At 43.4% G+C, this 22,861-nt stretch overlaps 1 protein-coding gene across 2 annotated transcripts; it reads right to left on the bottom strand.

Annotated features, from left to right (window-relative positions):
• Positions 1 to 6,958: 6,958 nt before the first annotated feature.
• Positions 6,959 to 22,334, bottom strand: LOC107379845 (uncharacterized). Of its 2 annotated transcripts, none has more exons than XM_015950796.3 (9): positions 21,504 to 22,334; positions 18,251 to 18,351; positions 18,044 to 18,138; positions 17,595 to 17,811; positions 11,156 to 11,277; positions 10,787 to 10,898; positions 9,859 to 10,060; positions 9,382 to 9,708; positions 6,959 to 7,350 (listed from the first exon to the last, which is right to left on the bottom strand). In XM_015950796.3, exons 1-9 carry the CDS (start codon positions 21,584 to 21,586, stop codon positions 7,212 to 7,214), a joined length of 1,398 nt encoding a protein of 465 aa, XP_015806282.1. In that variant the 5' UTR covers positions 21,587 to 22,334; the 3' UTR covers positions 6,959 to 7,211. The 2 variants fall into 2 exon arrangements, with proteins under 2 accessions (XP_015806282.1, XP_054598291.1); XM_054742316.2 differs by having other exon boundaries at positions 6,959 to 7,375.
• Between the last annotated feature and the right edge of the window lie 527 nt (positions 22,335 to 22,861).

Below are 22,861 nucleotides of genomic sequence, written 5' to 3' on the forward strand. Positions count from 1 at the left end.
TTTAATCCTGAATAAAACAATGTAGTATCATCCGCAAATAAAACTGTGCCAAGTAAATTAGATGCATTTACCAGGTCATTAATAAACAATATGAACTGTTTAGGTCCGAGGACTGACCCTTGTGGCACACCATAATAAATATCTTTTAATTCAGATTTAGCATTATTTATTTGAACAAACTGTTTTCTATTGCATAAATAACTATGATGCGCCACCCCTCTTATTCCATACCGGTGTAATTTAACAAGTATGATCAATGACATCAAATGCCTTCTTTAAGTCAATAAATACACTAATGAAATAGTTTTTATTGTCAATTGCTGATGAGATTTTATCTACTAAATCCATAACTGCCATTGCTGTTGAATGTTTGGTCCTAAAGCCATACTGTTCATGATTTAAAATTGAATTTTTGTCAATGAATTTGTCCAACCTTAATGCAAACACTTTTTCTAATATTTTAGAAAACTGTGGAAGCAGTGACACTGGCCTGTAATTAGTGAAACTCTGTTCATCACCGCTCTTAAATAATGGAACCACCTTGGCAATTTTCATTAAATCAGGGAAGACTCCTGTAGATAGTGACCGATTACAGATGTAAGTGAATGGTTCAATAACAGATTCAATGATAGCTTTTACAGTCACCATGTCCAGATCATCACAATCAGTTGATCTTTTGCTTCCCCAGTTTTTTACAATGTTTCTTATTTCCTGTTGATCTACTTTGTCAAGCAGAATACTTTTGACATTTCTAGGTATTGTATTCGTTGTATCGTGAATTATTGGTTTGCTTTCCACCAGACTCCTTCCTACATTTATAAAAAAAATCTTTGAATTCATTAGAAATTTCTTTAACTTCATAAATGTCTTTATTGTCCTTTACAAAGTAGTTTGGGAGTCTTGCATTTGTATTATCTCTGTTAATCACATTATTTATTATTCCCCATGTAGTCTTGATGTTGTCTTTGTTCTTATTCAATAGCTCACCATAGTACTCTTTCTTCTGTTTCCTAATTATTGTTACTAATTTATTTTTATATTTTTTATATCTGTCTACGGCTTCCTTTGTTTGTAACTTTAAGAATCTCGTATACAGGCTATTTTTTTTTTGCACATGCATTTTTTATTCCATTAGTCATCCATGGTTGGTTGTCCCTTTTACCTGTTATTTTAATTAATTTACAACTGCTGTTAAATGATTTCAGCAGTATTTTCATGAAGGATGTATATGCATTGTTCACATCACTGACATAGACTTCCGTCCAGTTCTGCATTTTAAGATCTTTATTTAGGTCCTCCAGGGCTTTAACTGATTTATTTCTTTTATAATTAATAAAATTATGTTTTATGATATTTTTATTGTTATTGTGATATTTAGACACTACAAAAATAGGTAAATGATCACTAATATCTGTCATCAATATCCCAGTTTTAACAGTGTCCTCCTTTCTATTAGTGAATATATTATCAATTATTGTTGCACTTTGGGTTGTGATCCTGGTAGGTTTGTTTATCAAAGGAACCAAACCTAAACTATAGATCATATTAAAAAAATCACTTGATGTTCTCAGAGCCACAGGATGTTCTAAGTTAATGTTAAAGTCCCCACACATAAACAATGTTTTGTTTTTAATATGATCCACAAACTCATTTATTTTATCTGTAAATGACCTGATGCAAGAACCGGGTGCTCTATACACACAACTGATTATTATATTTTTTTGATGTGTCATTGATCATTTCCACTGTTACCATTTCCATAACATTATCTTCCATCATAGTCATTTTCTTATCTAATTTACATTTTAAATCATTGTTAATGTACAGGGCAACACCACCACCCCTTTTATTTATTCTATTTACAAAATGAAGTTCATACCCTTCTATTTGTACTTCAGTCATCCTTTCATCATAAAGCCAAGTCTCAGTAATGGCAATGACTTTGAATTTACTTTTAAATTTGCCTAAATAGTCCTTTATTGATGACATCTTGGAAACTAAACTTCTACTGTTTATGTGTATGATTGATAATGAATCATTGTTAGTTAACCCACTATTTAGCTGATCTTCTGCATAATAATCACTATTTATTTTTAACTCAAATAAACTTTCGTCTATTTTACTGTCAAGTTCATATATTTTCTCATGGGAATCCATTTATTCTTTATGAATTCATTTGTACTTCCATATCCATTGTTAAACTGTTTCCACTATCCATTATTTAGTCAGTGCTACACAATAAATCATCTTTTACCTGCAACACTTCCAGATCTTTCAACTCTTTGATCATTTTTGCATTTAGACCTTCTTGCTCTCTAATCCATACAACACCATTTCTCGTCCACGTGGCTGTGATTTTTGTTTTCTCAGCACCCTTGCTTCTTTGGCTATTGTTTCATTCTTTTTCGTCAGGTGTTCATTTATGTACACATTTGTACCTTTCAGTTTTTTTGCTTGCCTCAACAACTCATTTCTGTACTTCCTACTGGTAAATCGCACTGTGAAGACTGGTTTTAATTTGTCTGCCTTTCTCAGAAGGGTATGACAGATTGATATTGCATCACTGGATATGAATGTTCTTACTGTGCAAGAAGCTCAACACTTGTTGTTCTAGTGACTGGAGTTCTTCCTGTGGAGCATCCTCAGTTGTGTTTCTATCTCCAGTAACTCTGGCATAAGTCCTATGTCTTGTTTCCAAACCAGTTATCACCAAGTCATCCCTTCTGGTATACTGCTCCAGTTCATCCACCCTCTGTTCCAATACCATAATCTTCTTGTCCTTTTCTGCAAGCTTGAATTTCAGTGTCTTAACCTCATCCATTAATGACAGTAGTTGATCCTGTTGTACTGTTAGCTTAGACAGCTCGGCTGACATAAAATTCAATGATTTTTTAATTTCCTCCATATCTTCCTCAAGTTTCTCCGTTTTTCTAGGAGGGGCCATTGTATTAGGCTTACCTCTCTCTCAGTCCTGGTTGCCAGTGAATCTGGAGCCTGGAGCCCCAGGCTGAGCCTGATGGTTGGATCAGGTGGCTGGTATTGAGGTGATGGTGGAGCCTGGCTGCTGGGCCTGGAGACTGCTGGTGAGCCTGGCTGCTGGGCCTGGAGGCTGATGGTGAGCCTGGCTGCTGGGCCTGGAGGCTGCTGGTGAGCCTGGCTGCTGGGCCTGGAGGCTGACGGTGGAGCTTGGTTGATGAGCCTAGAGACTGATGGTGGAGCCTGGCTGCTGGGAGTGGAGGCTGCTGGTGTAGGCAGGCTGCTGTGCCTGGAGGCGGATCCTGGCTGCTGGGCCTGGAGGCTGCTGGTGACCCTGGCTGCTGGGCGTGGAGGCTGCTGGTGACCCTGTTTGCTGGGCGTGGAGGCTGCTGGTGAGCCTGTTTGCTGGGCGTGGAGGCTGCTGGTGAGCCTGGCTGCTGGGAGTGGAGGCTGCTGGTGACCCTGTTTGCTGGGCGTGGAGGCTGCTGGTGAGCCTGTTTGCTGGGCGTGGAGGCTGCTGGTGAGCCTGGCTGCTGGGCGTGGAGGCTGCTGGTGAGCCTGTTTGCTGGGCGTGGTGGCTGCTGGTGAGCCTGTTTGCTGGGCGTGGAGGCTGCTGGTGAGCCTGTTTGCTGGGCGTGGAGGCTGCTGGTGAGCCTGTTTGCTGGGCGTGGAGGCTGCTGGTGAGCCTGGCTGCTGGGAGTGGAGGCTGCTGGTGAGCCTGGCTGCTGGGCCTGGAGGCTGCTGGTAACTTAAGAAAAGCTCATTCAAAAATACTAAATTATCTAAATAATAATCAAATATTGCCACAAAAGACCAACATTTATCTGTTGCTGTTGGCTTAATTCTGTGCTGGAGAGCAAGCGGGAGCCACCTTAATGGCTTACTGCCTAATTTTTGCTTTTGAAAACCAAGTTCATCGAGCCGGGTTGAGTTTGTTTCCAGCTGAGACTCCAGAGTAGCCAATCTGGAACCAGCCTCTTTGAAATATCTCTCTGACATACAGTCAAAACCTTGCTGACATGGCTAGACTCCTCCCACCGACGCTAGAACTGAGACAAAATGATCTGTAACACTGTAGGATTTGAGGTTTGTACCTCAGGAATGAAATGTGTGTTTTGAGAGTTTTATTTCAAACTTGTACATTGATTTTTTTATTTTGGAAGTCTGCTAGGTAAAAACCGAAAGTTTCATGTTTCTGAATGAATGTTTGATGTTACAAAATGAGTAGTAAATGTACAAAATAAAAAATACATGTACAAAATGAAATTTTCCTGTTACAAAACAAGAAATACAAATACAAATTCAGTGTTACAAGTTAGAAAACTAAAGTTACAAGTTACGAATCCAAAGTTACGTGTCATGAAACATGTTCCAAGTTACAAAACTTGGTACAAGTTATATTGAATATTGTCCCAATCCTAGCTCCATAAATTTCCTCCTTCCCCTGTCCAGACTGAAGTGACGAGCGCTGCTCATCGTGGCTGCATGCACTGATGTGAGGAGTCCCCAACCCCTACCTCCCCACCTAGTGGACACTTATGTTGTGTTGTCTGAAGTCTGTTGCATTCCTGTCTGAGGTGTTTTTTGCAGAGCAAAGCTGCCCTCATTGTGCAGGGTAACCCTGAAGTGCCTTTTTCTTTCCTCCACCTGAACCAATCCTCATGTAACCTCCTGATCTCTATTACGGTAGCGCGACTCGGGTTGAGTATGACCACAGTCATCAATTCTTGTCATGTGCCTATGTATGTCTGATCCCAGAATTGTGTGTACTGAAACTCTAATTTCTCTCTGGGATTAATAAAGTATCTTTGAATTGAATTGAACATTCATGGACTCAGCCATCTTGGCTCACGACGGGGAAGGCTGTTGTTGGTTTAGCGTCCAGGAAACAGCAGAGAACGTCTCACCTAGTCAAGGCCGGATTAACCATATGGGCAACTGGGCAATTGCCCAGGGCCCACGAACTCTAAAGGGCCCAGGGCAGCAAGGGCACGAGCAAATTACTGTATCTGTAATCTCCCGCTTTATGTTAAACTAGTGTGACCGTACGTCCTGTTTTTCCCGGACACGTCCACTTTTCACTCTCTGTCCAGGACGTCCGGACTGGGGGTGCTTGTATTGATGAAAATGTCCGGCTTTTCATCCAGGAGCAGGGATCGAATAATGGGGAGCTGGATATCCTACACATCCAGGGGAGCCGGAAAAAACGTTTCTACCTATATTACATCATTTATGGACTCTTTTGAGCAGAGAGCACAGAGAGCGGCAGAGCGATGATTGTTGCTGCTGCGTCCAGCGCACGGTCCATTCTCAAAGTGGCGCAACCAAAAAAAAAACTATAACTAACACACGATTGTTCATGTCCGCACATGTTCTCTACTTTCTGTCTTATTTGTGCCTGAAGCGCTCTGCTACTGCGGAGATCATCACCTGTGCTGCGGTGATTTCACCTCACTGACGCAGCATCGAAACGCGCTCTCCGCTTTGTGGTCAGGAGATCCTTTGACCTGCTCAAAAGTAACTGATGAGGTGAAAAAGAATCCAGGCAGCAGTTTTTCTGGAGAATTAAGAGGAGATGCAGGAAGATGAGAGACAGACAGGACAGGAAAATAGTTAAATAAAAACAAGAAAACAAAGTAAAATGTAGGTAGATTTATCTCCACTACACGCTTTTACCTGTATAAAACAATAAGTTACACACATGTAATATTTATGCATCTGATATAATTCAGATCACCTTCAACACTCAGTCACACACCCAGGGCCGTTTCAAGACATTTTGGGGGCCAAGGCAAAATGACCCCCCACCCCCCTCCCCAGAAGCCTCTGTGTAATCCATACCCTCTCCTGTAGTGTTAGTTATACGGAGTTTATAAAAGCCCCTCAGACATTACTGACATGTTCTAATATTATCAGATGAAAAACTAAATTATCAGACATGCTGTCTCATCGGTTTATTTTATAAACTTGTAAAAAGTAACAAAACCATCTGAAAGCCACTATTTGTGGATTCTCTGAAAGTTTCCATGGAGTGTGTGACAACTTATTTTTTCATTGATCCTATCGTCTAATCTCACAGCTGAAACAAGCACCCTTAATAATCTGTGCACAGGAAGCTTACCGATGCTGTAGTTAAACAAAAGGTATAATAATTTATTATTAATAAAACCTTGTTGCAGCACTAAAGCAGAAAAATTAGATTTTTCAATAAATATGTAAATTATTTACATATGAATTGTTTTAGAGCCCTTTTATTGGCAGAATCTGATATTAATTTAGTTCTTACAAAAAAATGGGTCCCAACATGGTTTGTGTGGCGTTGCCATGGTGTGATGTCATAGGCACAGATCCCCTGTCCTCTTGTTTGGAAATGGAAATATGATCACCCTACATTAAACAAACTGTCCACCCGGGCTTTTGCGCTGCACAGAGACGCTTCGCTGCCTACGACTTTGAACGTCAGTTGAGAGTCAGTCTCATGCAGACTGACCAATGAAGAGAGGGCCTCAAGTTAAGACCCTCTCCTCATTGGTCAGTCCACACAAAGGTTACCTTGAGCGGGTTACGTGTTGTCAGGCATTCAAGTATTGAGTATATTTACTGCATATTACAGTAAAATATTCTGCATGTGACCATATTATGGTGATCCTTGGGTCGTGATGATGGGGCCCTTGAATATTGTTGCCCAGGGTACAACAAAGTGTACAAACGTTGTAGATCAAATAGGATCAGTGGTAGAGTCGTGTTGCTGTTAGCCAATCAGAGAAGAGCTGTCCAACTATCAGGAAGTAAGACCCCAAGCCCACTCGTCTGAAGTTACTTCCTGAAACAGGAGTATGAGCTCGTTTCCACACAACAACTTACACGACATGCATTCCTACTAGAGACCACTGCAAATGTATCGATGAAACGAGTGAATCACACCTTTAAAGACCAACGACAGTCGCGCGTTTCTCTTTAGCACCTGAATCTGACTATCAGAAGGTTTTTTTAAACTTTATTAGGCTTTTTAATTAGCATCTCTAACCTGAACAGAGTCAAAAAGGAAAGCGCTTCATGTCAGATAAACAGTTTCCATCTTCTCCAACCAGAACATCAAGGTCTGAACCACTTATTGGTCTCAAACTTTCAACGACAGAGGCCTTCTAGTTGAAAGGAGCAACACAAGTCCTGTCATCTTATTCTCTAGCCCTGGATGAATAAGAACCTACACACACTAGAAACACACATTGAATTTAATTTGTGCCATTTCCAGGTAAAAGGCCACTCTCTCTCAGCTTTCTGTTGACGGCGGACGTCAGACGAGTGCTGTAGTCCAACAGCCTGCCATCATAAATCAGCGTCTTTGGATTAAGGTTGGCTACTGCTCGGGATCTGCAGAGACACACACAAAGTGTTTCTATGTAAAGGTTAGAATCAGTGAGAACTTTTCAGCAGCTTCTTCTCAAAAGGTTAAGCTGCAACCTTTATGACATCCATACGATAAAGAAGTATGAAGCACCAAAACCAGCTGGTTCCAGAAAGGTGTAAACATTCTCTAACATGATCCTTTCTGAATATAATCGATCACTCTTAGGCGCCACAAGTTAGTAAACAAAAGCGGCGTTGCTTTTGGAGACTCATGAAGCCCGCAGCTTCCTGCCCCGTTACTGAGCGGTGGTGCTGCCGTCGACTCAGTGCTCACACCAGTCAGTCCATGCTGTAGTCAGGCGTTTACCCCACCGCTGGCTGATTCTACCCACGCCAATCAGAGGTTTTCACTAGTAGGTGGGGCAGAGTGAGATAACTTCAGCCGACCAATCAGTCCAAAGGTGGATCCGTTGCATTGGCTCGGCATGAAACGGACTGCAGGGACGAAAAAACCGTTGGCTCAGCACGACCAACGCACGAACAAGGCCGATGTAAATAACACACAAACGCAATAATCAAGACCAGACCGAGCTGACCCACGTGGAAATGCCATATTGACCCTTTGCACGTGACGTCACGCCAATCATGAGACCGCCCCCTTCGCCATGATGGATGGCAAAAAGACAGTTTACACCCGTAGAAACTCCAGTGAAGCTAATCAAAACAAGCCAGTTTGTAGCCTTTTATGGCTTTTATTGAGTTGATTTAACATTAAAATGGTTTTAGCTTGCTGCGTGGTCGGCTGCACTAACAGACAAGGACGTGAACTCAACTCGTTTTTTCTTTTTAATAACTCTGATGGAGACTGAGGACGGAGATGAACTGCAGCGATCAATCAAGCGGACTAGCAGGCCTCAGATTAGCAGCAAACATGTTTTTAGCGGGTAAGATTAACGTTCATTTATTTCACGAGGAAGACAGGGACAGGGACAAATGTGATGTGTTTATGCTAGTTATTGATGATCCTGATGGACGGGTATTTCACCACTCTAGTGTAAAGCGAGACAATTATTAACAATATTATAGCTCCGATGTATGATTACGTGTGTTAAAATGACGTTATTTATTTATTTGTATGAGCGTCGGCGTTCAGAGATCTTCTCATTCCGGTGTGAGAGCAGCAGCTGAACCCGGTACCAGCAACAGAAGCTGGTAGGGATCCGGACTTTTTAACAATCAGCTTTGGTGTAAAGTGAAACGCTGTTTACAACATAAAGTTATAAATCCAGAGGGGTGAATTTAGGCAAAGTCAGCAACATGTTTACATCGGTGAACAGCTGCAGAGAAAACGTAAGCCAACATTGGTAAGCTAGTTAGCATACCGCTAGATGCGCTACTTCTTCTGATAACTGAACTGGGCATGAACTAGTGGAAGGAATGCTGGAGGAGTTTTATTTTTGTTTTGATCGCAAAAACTATTTCAGGCTCTTACTTTTCCCTTTGTTTAGTACTCGTGTTGCTCACTGTTTACATGCTTTTGCCGTCCACCATGGTGGACCCACGTGATTAGGTGACGTCGGCGCAAACGGTCAATAAGAGCCCACATGAGGGGGCCTGGTACCCCACACTCCCAGAATACTCCCCACACGGTTCCTCAAGCACACGGTTAAACTGCTCCAAATCCACAACAAGCCTCCTCTCCAGATCCCCTGAACAGACTTTACCAGGGAGGCTCAGGAGAGCCCAACCCTAACCCTGTGGTCCCCCTTTGGACCACCAATCCGGTCTAATAATCCAGTGGATCAGCTCCTTTAGTTCTTGAAACATCGCTTTCAGCGTGGCTCTACTCCATCATCATCATCATTATTATATTTCTGTATATTGAAGGTCTGCATTGACCCGTTCTCAAAGGTAAATTGAAGGTAAAGTGTTTAAATAAATGCGTCTACTCTATTGTGGAGCGATTTTAAGTTTTCCATACACCTTTAAAGACCAACAACAGTTGCTCGTTTTAAAACAACCAACAAATGGCGTTAAAGTTGAAAGACCACCTACCTCACGTGGTACATGTGAGCCACGTTCCTGTCGACCCAGACGCAGCCTTTAACGGAGTTCAGCGCTCCGTGGACAGTGACCCTGGACACAGCTCGGGGGTTGACGATGATCTTGAAGTTGTTAAATGTGGGTTTGGTAGGTGGAGGCTCTCTGTACAGGTGAGTCAGGATGTTCACACCTGAAATGTTCTTCCACTGGTCCTGTCGGGGAAGAGTCTGGCTCTTTGGAGGCGGCAGCTCAAACTCAACAGGAAACCAGTGGTTCTCAAACTGGTAACACTTGTCAGCACCAAGAGTCTTCTCCAACAGAGGCAACAACTCCAACCATCTGAAGAAAATGTATTTAAGAAGTCAAGAAAATTGCAAGACATGACGCCTTAAACCACTCTGTCCTGTTACGATGTGTCTAAGATCTAATCTGTGACTCTCGGGAAGTTTTCAGCCAACTGTGACAGTTGCAAACTGACAAAAAGCCTACCTGTCGACAGACTGAGGCAGGATGAGCTCGTCCACATCGTGCAGAGCCACGTATCTGGACCGGTACCTGTATCTGTACAGGAAGTCATTGAGAGCAGCAATCTGACCGAAGTAGTGGAGGTCACCAGGGCTTTTGTTGGGGAACGCTCTTCGAGATACGTTCAGATACTTTGATAGAGACCAAGGGATCACCTCAACTAAACCTGATGACAGAAGAGCACAGAGTTTTACCATTTATACCATTTTAGTCTGCTGTGCTTTTTGTTTCAGTTTCTATAAAAAAGAAACTCTAAATAAACTTTAGAACCTCGATCTGCTCTCGACTCAAAGAAAAACCCAAGTTTAAACAGTCCAAAGTTGATGCCAAAGCCATTTCAAGCAGGTCGTCGCCATCTTTGTTTTATCACTAACATCCCACCCACCAACAGAGCGCTGTGATTGGATGTCAGTTAACATGGCAGTCCGTACAGTTTTTATAAATAAATGCGCTGTGATTGGCCAGCCATAATAATGGCCCGGGCTGCGGAGGTTGCAGTGGAGCGTTGCTAGACCAACACGCAAAGCTAATCTATTTTGCTTTGGCAAGCGACGGTCTAGCTGGGAAGCGCCAGAGACCGACGCGTCATGAGCACCAGGTGTTGCAGATCACCCGTGTCTATGCAGCACCACCTTTATTGTTCTGGTCCACAAGAAGGCGCTCCCTAGGGAGCCCGACCGCTTTTGGCCAGGTGAAAAATATGGAGAGGATTTTTCTAAACCACGTTCAAAGGAAGTGAAGAGCAGGACACAATCATCTTCCTGGTCTACTGGTGCCTCTCCCACAGGAGCTTTTGGAGTGGATGTCCACCTGGCTGCTGCAGACTACCTCACCAACACTCTGATGTGGTAGTCTGCAGCATAAGAGGGCAACAACTCTGGATGGACTCAACCTTTTTCTGTGTAGGAGTCCAGAACACGTTGGGTATCAGCGCTGCAGTTGGTCTTGTACAACACAACTCTGTTCACTCCCAGTAGCTGAAGCATCTCCAGACTCTGCACCAGCTGCAAAACATTAAATACAAAACAGGAAATTCAATTCAAAACACTTAAACAGTTAAGAACCAAGATGCCATAAAGGAGCGAGTCTGGGTTTGTTGGTGGTGCTGCTCGCAGGAGGAAACTCTGCAAAACCTAACAGGCCGAATGAAAGAAAAATGCAAAACAATGTGCAGTAAAACAAAGCACAACCCTGAACCCATGGAAGGTCAGAGTGTTTACATGTGTGTTAGTTTAGCTCGATAAAGGAAATGTGATGATACCTGCAGCACGTTGGTGAAATTATACATGGCAGAGAAACAGACGGTGAAGTTGTAACGAAAAGAGTCCGTAACGCTCTTTTGGTTCTGGATCTCCAGAAATCCAGGACCAAGTTGATCCAGTTCTAAAGGAAACAAAGAAACATAAGAAATCATTTTAGATGTCTTTAAGGGTGGTGATACAAAATGTGACACACACACACACACACACACACACACACACACACACACACACACACACACACACACACACACACACACACACACACACACACACACACACACACACACACACACACACACACACACACACACACACACACACACACACACACACACACACACACACACACACACACACACACACACACACACACACACACACACACACACACACACACACACACACACACACACACACACACACACACACACACACACACACACACACACACACACACACACGTGAAATCAAACCTGCTGTTATGCAAAAAGTCAATCGCATCTTGATGTTCTTCCATTTAACGCACATTTCATTCATAATATCATAAACACAGGCCTATCATTCTTTCAGGTTTTTCTGAATTGTGTGAAATGGCCGAATAAAAAAAAGGAAAAACAAAACGAGTTTGTGGTTTTAAATTTAGTTTGTGTTTTCTGTTCTAAGTACAGTGCTGTAGTGATTATCTTTAGTTTGTTATGTGTGAAATATTTTTGCTATTTAGAATATTTATTATATATTATGTTCATATATTCTTAATATTTAGTTATTGTTTGTTTTCGTATTTTTGATTCTATATATTTTGATACAGTATATGATGTATATTGCTTTACATTCTGACAACTTCATCGTAATTAATGTAAATATGTGCAACTTGAATGTTCAATAGTCGTTCTAATAAAACATGCCTGTTTGTAGAAAACATGCGTGTGTTCGTGCAGGTGGGGTGGTGTGTGTGTGTGTGTGTGTGTGTGTGTGTGTGTTTGGGGGGGGGCTCAAAGGGGGCCTCGCCCGGGGAGTAATTCCATGTAGAACCGCCACTGGCGACAACTAAATCCAGCGTATGACCTTTTTCACGAGTTGGACCAGTGACCCACTGAACTAGGTTAAATGAGTCAATGATCTTTAAAAACTCCTTAACCAAGGATTTGGCCTCACAACATAAATGAATATTAACATCACCAACAATCAAAAACATATCATACTCAAGAGCCACTCCGGCTACAAAATCAGAGAACTCTCTAGTAAAGTTATTGTTCATTTTGGGAGGGCGGTAGATGAGGGCACAAAGCACTGTCGGAGGCAGCGAAGCTCAAAGAGTTGGAGTACAGAAGGTTACGAGGCTGAAGTTAGCTTCCGATTCCAGCTTCCCATTCGGGAAACGGCTAAAGGGCCATTACACCCAGTTTTTCTCTACTCTGATCATCTTTAATCTGCTCTAGCTCAAAAACTACAACAGCCACACGGTTCAAACCTGTTCTAGATTATTCTACAATAATAGCAGATTGCATACAACCTTGTTTGGGATTTGTGAAACCTTTCCCTGATTTGTGAAACTTCAACACATATTGTACTTTTTCGGTGACATGCAGCACAGTTACACAACAGCCACAACTATGCAAAAATTACTTTAATGTTTGCGTGTCTTAATTAAAAACAAGCATAAATATTCAGCCTCAAACTTTTTTTCTCCCACATTCCAGAGAACTTCAGATAATTGAACGTCTCTCCATTTGTTTTCAGTTTCATGAGAAGTTCCGCTTTTTCGCTGCAAAAAAAAAAAAAGAATTTTTCAGGCATTATATATTTCTCCATTCCCAAAGACATACAAAAAATCTTTTTCTTGCAGATATCTTTCAGTGACTCAGATTGTCTTACCTCTCATCCACCTTACCATGCTCATTCTTTCCCACTGCCTCAGTCCTGGTTTCAGAAAGGTGACACTCCGCGCCTTTCAGAGGTGTACGATACATTACGGTAATATGACGGAGTTCCTGTCTGAGAGCCGGCCCGGGAGAAAAAGACTACGCCGTTAGAACAATGGAGGAGCGGAGGAATTGTTTTGGAGGCCTACTTTCAAGATAGTCGGACTATCCATGCTCGTTGACATGTGCTACTATGGGGCATGCGCAGACCGATTTTTTAAGGCTTTTTAAGTTTCACAAATCAGGGAAAGGTTTCACAAATCCCAAACAAGGTTGTATGCCATCTGCTTTTATTTTATAATAATCTAGAACAGGTTTGAACAGTGTGGCTGTTGTTGTTTTTGAGCTAGAGCAGATTTAAGATGGTCAGAGTGGAGAAAAATTGGGTGTAATGGTCCTTTAGCCGTTTCCCAAATGGGAAGCTGGAATCTGAAGCTATCTTCAGCCTCGTCAGAAGGTACCAGGCTGAGGTAGTTTGTGACAACAGTTCCTGTAGAGTCTGTAGCCAACCCTCCACCCCTCCCCGAAGTCTGACGGGTATTCAAAGAAGAGCAGTTTGGAGGAATAAGTTCAGAAAATGGCACAAACTCTCCCTGGATCCACGTTTCACACAAGAACATGATTGATGCGTTTTAAAAAAGTCGTTTAGAATAAAAGTTTTATTTACCAGTTATCTGGAATTGAGCTGACATCTTAATTGTAGAACCCTTTGCATCAGGGCCGGCTTTGCCAACAGGCGACACAGGCGGCCGCCTGGGGCGCCATCTGATGGATAGGGCGCAAAATTAAATTTGTGTTTGTAATATGAAATGCACTCTCTACATACTCAAAATGCCCCTCTGAAATGACATGAAATTAAAACATCAACATTTAAATTCTAATGATCTGGCTGCATGACGAGCTCCCGCTTGGGCCACCGCTCCGATGCATTTGACCGTTAAGGGTGCCGTAGATCACGTGCGTGGGTAGCGCTGTAGGACATCCTGTTGTCGTCGCATTTAAACTTTTGGTATTTTACGATGAAAAGAACACCTAAGCCATCGGGATCAGCATTCCCAAAGCGAAGGAAGGAGGAAGAATAAAAACGGGCCCAAAGCAGAGGTATGTAGACTTTATACATTTGGCAAAGGAACTTTTTGCGTTAGCATTGTAGCTAACTGCCTCTCCTGCCACGCACGGTCCACGGACGGACCCTCGCTAGCTGTTTACATACACAATACAGTATCTCACAACTTTAACCAATTAATTTTACTTTTGAATCGTCGTGTCCAGATGCAGTGAGACAATATCTGCAGCCACACAGGCACCTGTTGACACCACGGGGGCGGGACTGTCTTCTACACCTGTTGAGTCTCACTGTGAAGATGAAGAATGTAAGATTTATTTTGTACCGTTTTTTTCGAGCATGATTGCAGCCTTTTTATGAACTTCGATTCAAGTTTTAAGTGCGCATACAATATGAATATAATATTTGCATATCAGAAGAACGTTAGGTGTGGGTGGAGCAAAATTTCAACTTTGTCCGACACATCGGGCGGGCGGCACCGCCGTGGCTGTGGCGGGGACTCCCCCGCTGCCGCCGGCAACGCGTCGGTGTTTCATTGTTTAATAAATGAAAACCTCAGAGTGCCTCAGATCACCGGTTCTTCTTCCTCATCCTACAATTTATTTGATGCTGAAGAGCACCTGAGAGTGAGACAAACGTTTTTTCAACCATTCCCCATGGATGCGCTCACTTCCACCTGTTTTTGATCATTTTATTCATGTTTTCATAGAACAGATTAAAAAAAGATCAATAAAATAAAAAGTCCAGTAACATTAAAAATAATGAAAAGCATCACTGCACATGGCTGAGGAATACTGAAGGTGAAAGTGGCGCTGTTCTTAATTCATGCATCAGAGGGTTAAGGTGTGTGTGTGTGTGTGTGTGTGTGTGTGTGTGTGTGTGTGTGTGTGTGTGTGTGCGTGTGTGCGTGTGTTTATTTTCTCACAGAAGAAGAACCCAACACCAGCAGACTCGGTGCTCCAATCCAACAGCCTGAATAGACATCATCATCAGCTTCAACAGGTGTGTGTGAACATGTAGGAGCTGCTGGCCCCATGGATCCTGCTGACTGGCCACAGCAGTTGAACAAAATGGGAAGTAGAACTTTCTTTATGATGACACTGATATTTGAGTTTTGCTTTTGATTTTACAGTTTAATGCTGCTTTTGATTTTGCATTCCCCCCCCCCCCCCCCCATGACATTTGCCCAACATTTTGAGTTGTTGATTATTGTAATATTCTCAAGTTACTTATCTTTCGTGCTTACATTTATTCTTCAGGCTGTTGACGTTAAAGAGTTGCTGTGGGAATATTTAAAATAAAAAATAGTAACCAAGGAGTAACTGTGGAGTTGCTTTTTCCAATGTGTGGTGGGTGGGTGGATTTGGGTTTGGGTGAGAGGCGTGCGGGCACGGGGGGGCGGGGGCAAATGGGCAGTCTCGCCTTGGGCACCAAATTACCTAGAGCCGGCCCACAGCAACTCTTTAAAGTCAACAGCCTGAAGATTAAATGTAAGCTTGAAAGATAAGTAACCTGAGTGAGAATGTTACAATAACCAACAACTCAAAATGTTGTGCAAATGTCATTGGGGGGGGGGGGGGGGGATGCAAAATCAAAAGCAGCATTAAACTGTGCAATCAAAAGCAAAACTCAAATATCAGTGTCATCATAAAGAAAGTTCTACTTCCCAATTTGTTCAACTGCTGTGGCCAGTCAGCAGGATCCATGGGGCCAGCAGCTCCTACATGTTCACACACATCTGTTGAAGCTGATGATGTCTCTTCAGACTGTTGGATTGGAGCACTGAGTCTGCTGGTGTTGGGTTCTTCCTCTGTGAGAACACACACAACACACACACACACACACACACACACACACACACACACACACACACACACACACACACACACACACACACACACACACACACACACACACACACACACACACACACACACACACACACACACACACACACACACACACACACACACACACACACACACACACACACACACACACACACACACACACACACACACACACACACACACACACACACACACACACACACACACACACACACACACACACACACACACACACACACACACACACACACACACACACACACACACACACACACACACACACACACACACACACACACACACACACACACACACACACACACACACACACACACACACACACACACACACACACACACACACACACACACACACACACACACACACACACACACACACACACACACACACACACACACACACACACACACACACACACACACACACACACACACACACACACACACACACACACACACACACACACACACACACACACACACACACACACACACGCCAAATCACACTTGTGTGAAATCAAACCTGCTGTTATGCAAAAAGTCAATCGCATCTTGATGTTCTTCCATTTAACGCACATTTCATTCATAATATCATAAACAAATTTATAGTCTACATACCTCTGCTTTGGGCCCGTTTTTATTCTTCCTCCTTCCTTCGCTTTGGGAATGCTGATCCCGATGTCTTAGGTGTTCTTTTCATCGTAAAATACCAAAAGTTTAAACGCGACGACAACAGGATGTCCTACAGCGCTACCCACGCACGTGATCTACGGCACCCTTAACGGTCAAATGCATCGGAGCGGTGGCCCAAGCGGGAGCTCGTCATGCAGCCAGATCATTAGAATTTAAATATTGATGTTTTAATTTCATGTCATTTCAGAGGGGAATTTTGAGTATGTAGAGAGTGCATTTCATATTACAAACATAAATTTAATAAACTTTTTTTTATTTTTTTATTTTGTGCCCTATCCATCAGATGGCGCCCCAGGCGGCCGCCTGTGTCGCCTGTTGGCAAAGCCGGCCCTGCTGGCATTTACGGATGTGGAGAGGAGAATCGTCAAGAACCATTCAATTCAATTCAAGTTTATTTATAAAGCGCCAAATCACGACAAGAGTCGTCTCAAGGCGCTTCACATAAACATTCCAATTCAGGTCAGTTCATTAACCCAATCAGAAATAAGGTTTCCTATATAAGGAACCCAGCAGGTTGCATCAAGTCACTGACTAGTGTCAGTGACTATACAGCAATCCTCATACTAAGCAAGCATAAAGCATAAATAAAATTTGCGGTTGGTTGAAAATGGCCAATCACAAAGCTGCAGCTGTGGCTACAATGTAGCTCATCACCACCAGTGTGTGAATGGGTGAATGACTGATGTTTTGACCAAAGCCAGTTTTACTGTAAACCTCTGCTCTGATAAGGAATTCAGATTGTATTCAGCCGCTCCTGACTTCCGCTGTTTGCATCACAGAAGATCAACAACCTGATGAGATTCCTGCAGAAATGTCCGACAGCTGACTTTTTTCTACTTATGGAGGAAAAGAAAGCAGCTTCCGGAACATCTGGAGCGCTTCAGTACCTTCAGGTTTGGATCCAGCTGAGGTGAGACTGATATTAGTTGGCGTCTCACAGCCTGGAGGAAGGGGACACATGATGTCAGCCGTCCCATAGGGAAAGCCAAAGTGATCTTTATGGAAGTCGATGGCGCCATCGGAGATGAGCAGCTTCCCCCGACAGAGAAGATGGCAGCGAAACGCCGCCTTCTCGCTCCGCAGCGCTATAGAAATCACACGCACCTGGTGCAAGGCAAACACATTCTTATGTTTGTGCTGCAGATTTATGACAAATCCTGACAACTTGTTTTCCAAAAATAAATGTTTAAAAAAACCTAATTGTTGCATCAAAAGATGGAGACAACCTTGTGTTCTCTACCGGTCTGTGTTTTCTTGTTGTTCTGCTTAGATTTTGATTCGAAACAGAAAAACGGGACAACATTTGGAATGCAAGTTATTCTGCAGTTGATCTTACCTTCTTTTTATTGGTCTGGTGCTCCAGATAAGCAGATATCAGCAGGGTTTTTGTGCCTCTGACCCTCACAAGAGATGCTGGTTCTCCTCGCAGAACTGCAGGAAATAAGCTAAATCCATCAAATGTGATTTTCAACCCCTCGCAGCGACCACGCCCTGGTTCTCAGCAGCATTTCCACAGGCTGATAAAAGGTTTGAAGTAGCAGACCTGTACTTCCTGCAGGATGCTTGGCTCGCCCTGGCAGCTCTGGCACCCGAGTGGCGCCTTTGTGAGGAGGCAGTTTCAGAGGCGACACGTTCCAATAAAACCTGAAGAATTGAAACAAAAACAAAAACGTGCATAAATGCGTGAATGTGTAAAACTGGAGAGGGCGATTTGAATTCTGAATGCATCGCTCAAACTAAAACCACCCAAACAAACTCACAGAAATGGTAAAAGCCACCAAAAGAAGATCAAAATGTTTATAACATTTGTAATAAATACAAAACCTGAAAATAAAACTTTTTCATTCATTAATTTGTTTATTTAGGACAGAAGCACTTTCATTTGATGAAATCTAAATCTTATCCTGTTTAGCTAACACAGGGTTACCCCGGCTTTCCACGGGAGCCGTCAGCAGCACGTCATAGCTGCTGATAGGAACCGCTGTGGTCAACAGAACCTTTTCCACTGGAGCCGCCGGCAGCCGTCAGCAGCGCGAGTCGGCCGCGTCTCAGGAGCAGCATGTCGCGGCCTTTACGCGCCGGTTCTATTTTCTACGCGCGACGCCTCTGAAACGGGTCAAGTTCGACATTTTTGGGGAAGGAAAGACAGGAAATTGGATGCGGAAACGGAGCGAAGCTCCCGAGATTTTCAGAATAAAGAACGTACTGCCTTCCGGTTGCTTTACTTTTAAAAAAAGGTTACTAACTGTGCGTCCCCGTGAGAAGTTATCAGCTAGCTAGCGGTCTCCTTTGTTTTTCAGGTTCGTATTGGCGATTATAAAACGGACAGAACATAAAACACAAACCATGTTGTAGTTTTCTCCTGCTTGTTGTTGTGTTTACTGACGAAGTCACTCGTGTGACTTCGTGCTCGGTCGGTGACAGCTGCTCCCCTGCTGCTTCGCGTCTCGTGGGAAGGGCCAAGCAGCAGTTTACGCGAGCAAGACGTGCTGCTGCAGTAACGTGCTGCCGACGGCTCTGGTGGAAACCCGGGGTTACACTCTAACCCACCGCTAATGCTAACAGTTAGCTTCTACTAGCAGAGACGTTCTCTGCTGTTTCCTGGACGCCAAACCAACAACAGCCTTCCCCGTCGTGAGTCCAGATGGGTGAGTCCATGAATGTTAGTGACAGTGTGACGTATATCTGTCAGGATTTTCTAATCTGTCTGTTTTCTATCAAAAGTTAGGAGATAGGTGTGGTCTCCTACACCTATTTTCATGTTCAGCCTGCAGGAAACACTCAGTGACCCGTTAGCATCAGAAATAATCAATAAAAATGGGTTTCAGTGTTCCACACCTTTAAATAAATCTTACCAGGCTTTAGATCGCCCATCACTCCACATTCTTTACTAATTTTACCTCATTTACTGTGCAGAGATTTGGGATAATAACCTCACTGGTTATTCTTCAGAAAAAGCTGGTTGGGATCATTCATAAAGTGGGTTATAAGGATCACACACATTCCCTACTTTCACAACATGGAATATTAAAGTTTACAGATCTTATGGAAAATCAGACGGCACATAGAGCTGAAAATAATTAGCCACCGGGACCAATTCAAAACGTGTTCACTGACAGAGAAGGTGCATATCGTTTAAGCGGTTGTAGTCCACTTAAAATCCGTAAGTGGCGTACCAAGGAGGAGATTCTGTGTTTCTGTGTGAGGTGGAGCTTTGGAACAGTTTGAGTGTGGATTTGAAGAGGTGTCTGGACATAAAGCAGCTCAAACGGGAGCATAAAGGAATGGTTGACAGGAGGCAGGAAGATCAAGAGACTGGTTTGGTTCATCAGTATCATGTCAAGTGTTTGATTTCGAGATGAAAACAAAACGATCAGGCTGGAGGAGTTCTGATCCGTGGAAAAGGGGTGGGAGTTTATAGGTGGCGGCACAACGATGTAGATGTGGAAACCCCTTTAGTGATGGGAATTCCGGCTCTTTTTAGAGAGCCGGCTCTTCCGGCTCCCAAGTGGCTCCTCAGATTGTCTGTTGGGTAGAGTACACTTATCACCAAAATGATGCAAAACTAAAATGATTTACTAATGTAAAAAAAATGCAATATATCAAATATTTATCATATCTGTGGATTTAATAACTGAACACTTTAAGAAATCTCCACTTTCCGACTGCTGGCGCTCATTTTCTCACCGTCTTCGTTGCACTCTCCTCCCTCTCGCCTTTTTCCTCCTCCTCTCCTCTCGTCTCCCTCCGCCCGCATGTGCTCTGCTGTGTGTCTGAGTCTGATCCTCCCTCTTCCCCGCCCCTACTGCTCTGTGTGTGGACAGTCTGGACACGCAGTTACACATGTTGACCAATCGCCTGCAGCTTTCACCAAGGCAGGGGGGGGGCACGGCTCCCAATGACGAGCCGGCTCCCGTCGTTCACCTCAAAGAGCCGGCTCGTTCGCGACGGACACATCACTACGTTATTGTTCTGCTTGTGGTTTTGGTCCTTTTCACTCACCTTGTGCTGCGTGTTCGAAATCAGACACAAAAATAAAAGATGTCAATTATTTTCCTGGTTTCCCGCCTCGGCATTCCGGGCGTACCACGTGAAGCACCTGGATGTCTACATGTGCCAGGGCGTTTTTCTCTACCAACAGGTGCAACTACAAATATCCTACAAGGAAGACATCTTGATTTCAAAGTGTGGAGGGCAGCAAAAAGGACCGGAGCGGTGGCGCAGCCATCGATCCAGCCATGGACGTAATTTTCACTTTAGAAGTGGGGGGGACACGGGAGGGGGGGGGGGGTATCTTTACAGTATGCTCTAATGGGAAACAGGCTTCAACACAAACAGTTGTTTTCCGCTTGGTCCTAGAGCTCAGCCAGTGTCAATTTAATATAAAGTAATATTGCTTCTGGATGGTAAAAAGTGCAGGGGTCAAAACTTGACTTTGGAAAAAGTGTGTGTGTGTGTGGGGGGGGGGGGGATGTCCCCCCCCCCCAAAAAAAAAATTACGTCCATGGATCCAGCAATAGGCCTCGTTTAAATAAACTTCCACCTCATTTCAGGAATAATTAAAAAACTATTTATTTAAATTTACTGTATAATTATGAAACACTCACAAGTAACCTGTTCTAACCTTCTAACACACCAGCATGGGTCTAAGGTTTTATTTTTGATGAAAATCAGAGCAGAAGCATGCATTAATCATAAATCATCTCCATTTGATAAACAACCTTTTTAATAATCCAACTAGACGGGACTTTTGAAAGCTCGAGCATGCTGACCACGTTCTGTTAATCTGAACCTACCTGTAGATCCAGGGCAGCAGCAGGAGGACAGGGATGAAGACGTACTTCCACCACTTCACCTTCTTCCACGAAGGCAGCTCCATGACGTTCCCAGCCTGAAAGTCCTGGCCCAGCGCTGCTGCTCTGGGTCAGATCTTCATTTAGCTGTTTGTAAAAGGAAGTTGGCTTTCCTCCAACGTGAGTCGAGGTTTCCTCAGAGCCATAAAACAGCCCAGTTTTTTACTTCCCTTAAAGCAGAGCGTGACGTTTTCTCATCACTGTAGGTTTCTGTTGGTCATCAGGTGGATGTTTTTGTTTCTAATCCGATGGATTATTCTTTAGTTATGCTTTGAACTATCTGGATTTGCTTCACTGTAATCAATCACCTGATATAAGAATCACCTGGTGATGTTTCTCTCAGCCAATCAGACGGCTGCAGAAAGAACCAGTGAGGTCTGGGTTCTGGATGGGAGGAGCAGACCTGGAACACCTTTGGTTTGCTGCCACCTTGCCTGCTTCCAGAAGAACCAAACTCCTCACTTTTGTCTGAATCAGAAGTTTTGCCTTGACTCTAACTTTTATTTTCTCATCAAACAAAATAAACTGATAGTTTTTGCCTTTTTCAAACGTGACTGTGTTTCTGAACCTGTGTGGTGAACATTGACATTTGACAGTGTTTGTGATGAAATATTTGTTCTCTAATGAATAAAAGCCTTGAAGCCTCGATAACTCAGAGGCCGTGCCATTTTAAATGCTATTAGTGATGCCAACACTCAAGCTTGAACATCTCACTAGTTTTGGTCTCGTTCTTCTATGCCTCCGTGTTCTTCAGGTTATCCAGGGCAGGGGCATGAGGGCACCAGGTCTGACAAAGAAACTCAGACTTCCTCATCCTCAGAGAGGAATTAGAAACCTTCCTGGGAGTTCTGGGTCTACGTCTCCTCCAACGTCTGGAGGGAGACAACCTGGGGAAGTAAAAAGGTCTCAGGTGACCCACGTCTGTGGGGGTGGGGGTCGCTGGAGTTTTTGACAGTTAAAATTGCGCCCACATTTTCAAAGTTAAACACATTTCTTTTAACAACGGTAGTTTCTGCTTCAGCCCTCTCCCCCCTCCCCCCTCCCCCTGCGCAGCAGCCGCTAACTCACTGATGCGCCTGCAGCCTCTCGGAGTTCCTGCTGCTCTAAACATTAAAATAATTATTTCATTTTCTGTTCCTCACTTCTGATTACCTTCAATGGTGTCTGTTTGTTGCAACCAGCAGGTACAAAAACTAACTTGTTTTTATTTGACTGTTTTTCTGTCCTGCCTGTTTATTATCTTCCTGCATCTCCTCTCAATCCTAAAGAGAAACTGCTACCTGGCTTCATATATATTCACC

Source organism: Nothobranchius furzeri, chromosome 13 (assembly GCF_043380555.1).
Source record: "Nothobranchius furzeri strain GRZ-AD chromosome 13, NfurGRZ-RIMD1, whole genome shotgun sequence".
In the NCBI taxonomy this organism is placed as follows: domain Eukaryota; kingdom Metazoa; phylum Chordata; class Actinopteri; order Cyprinodontiformes; family Nothobranchiidae; genus Nothobranchius; species Nothobranchius furzeri.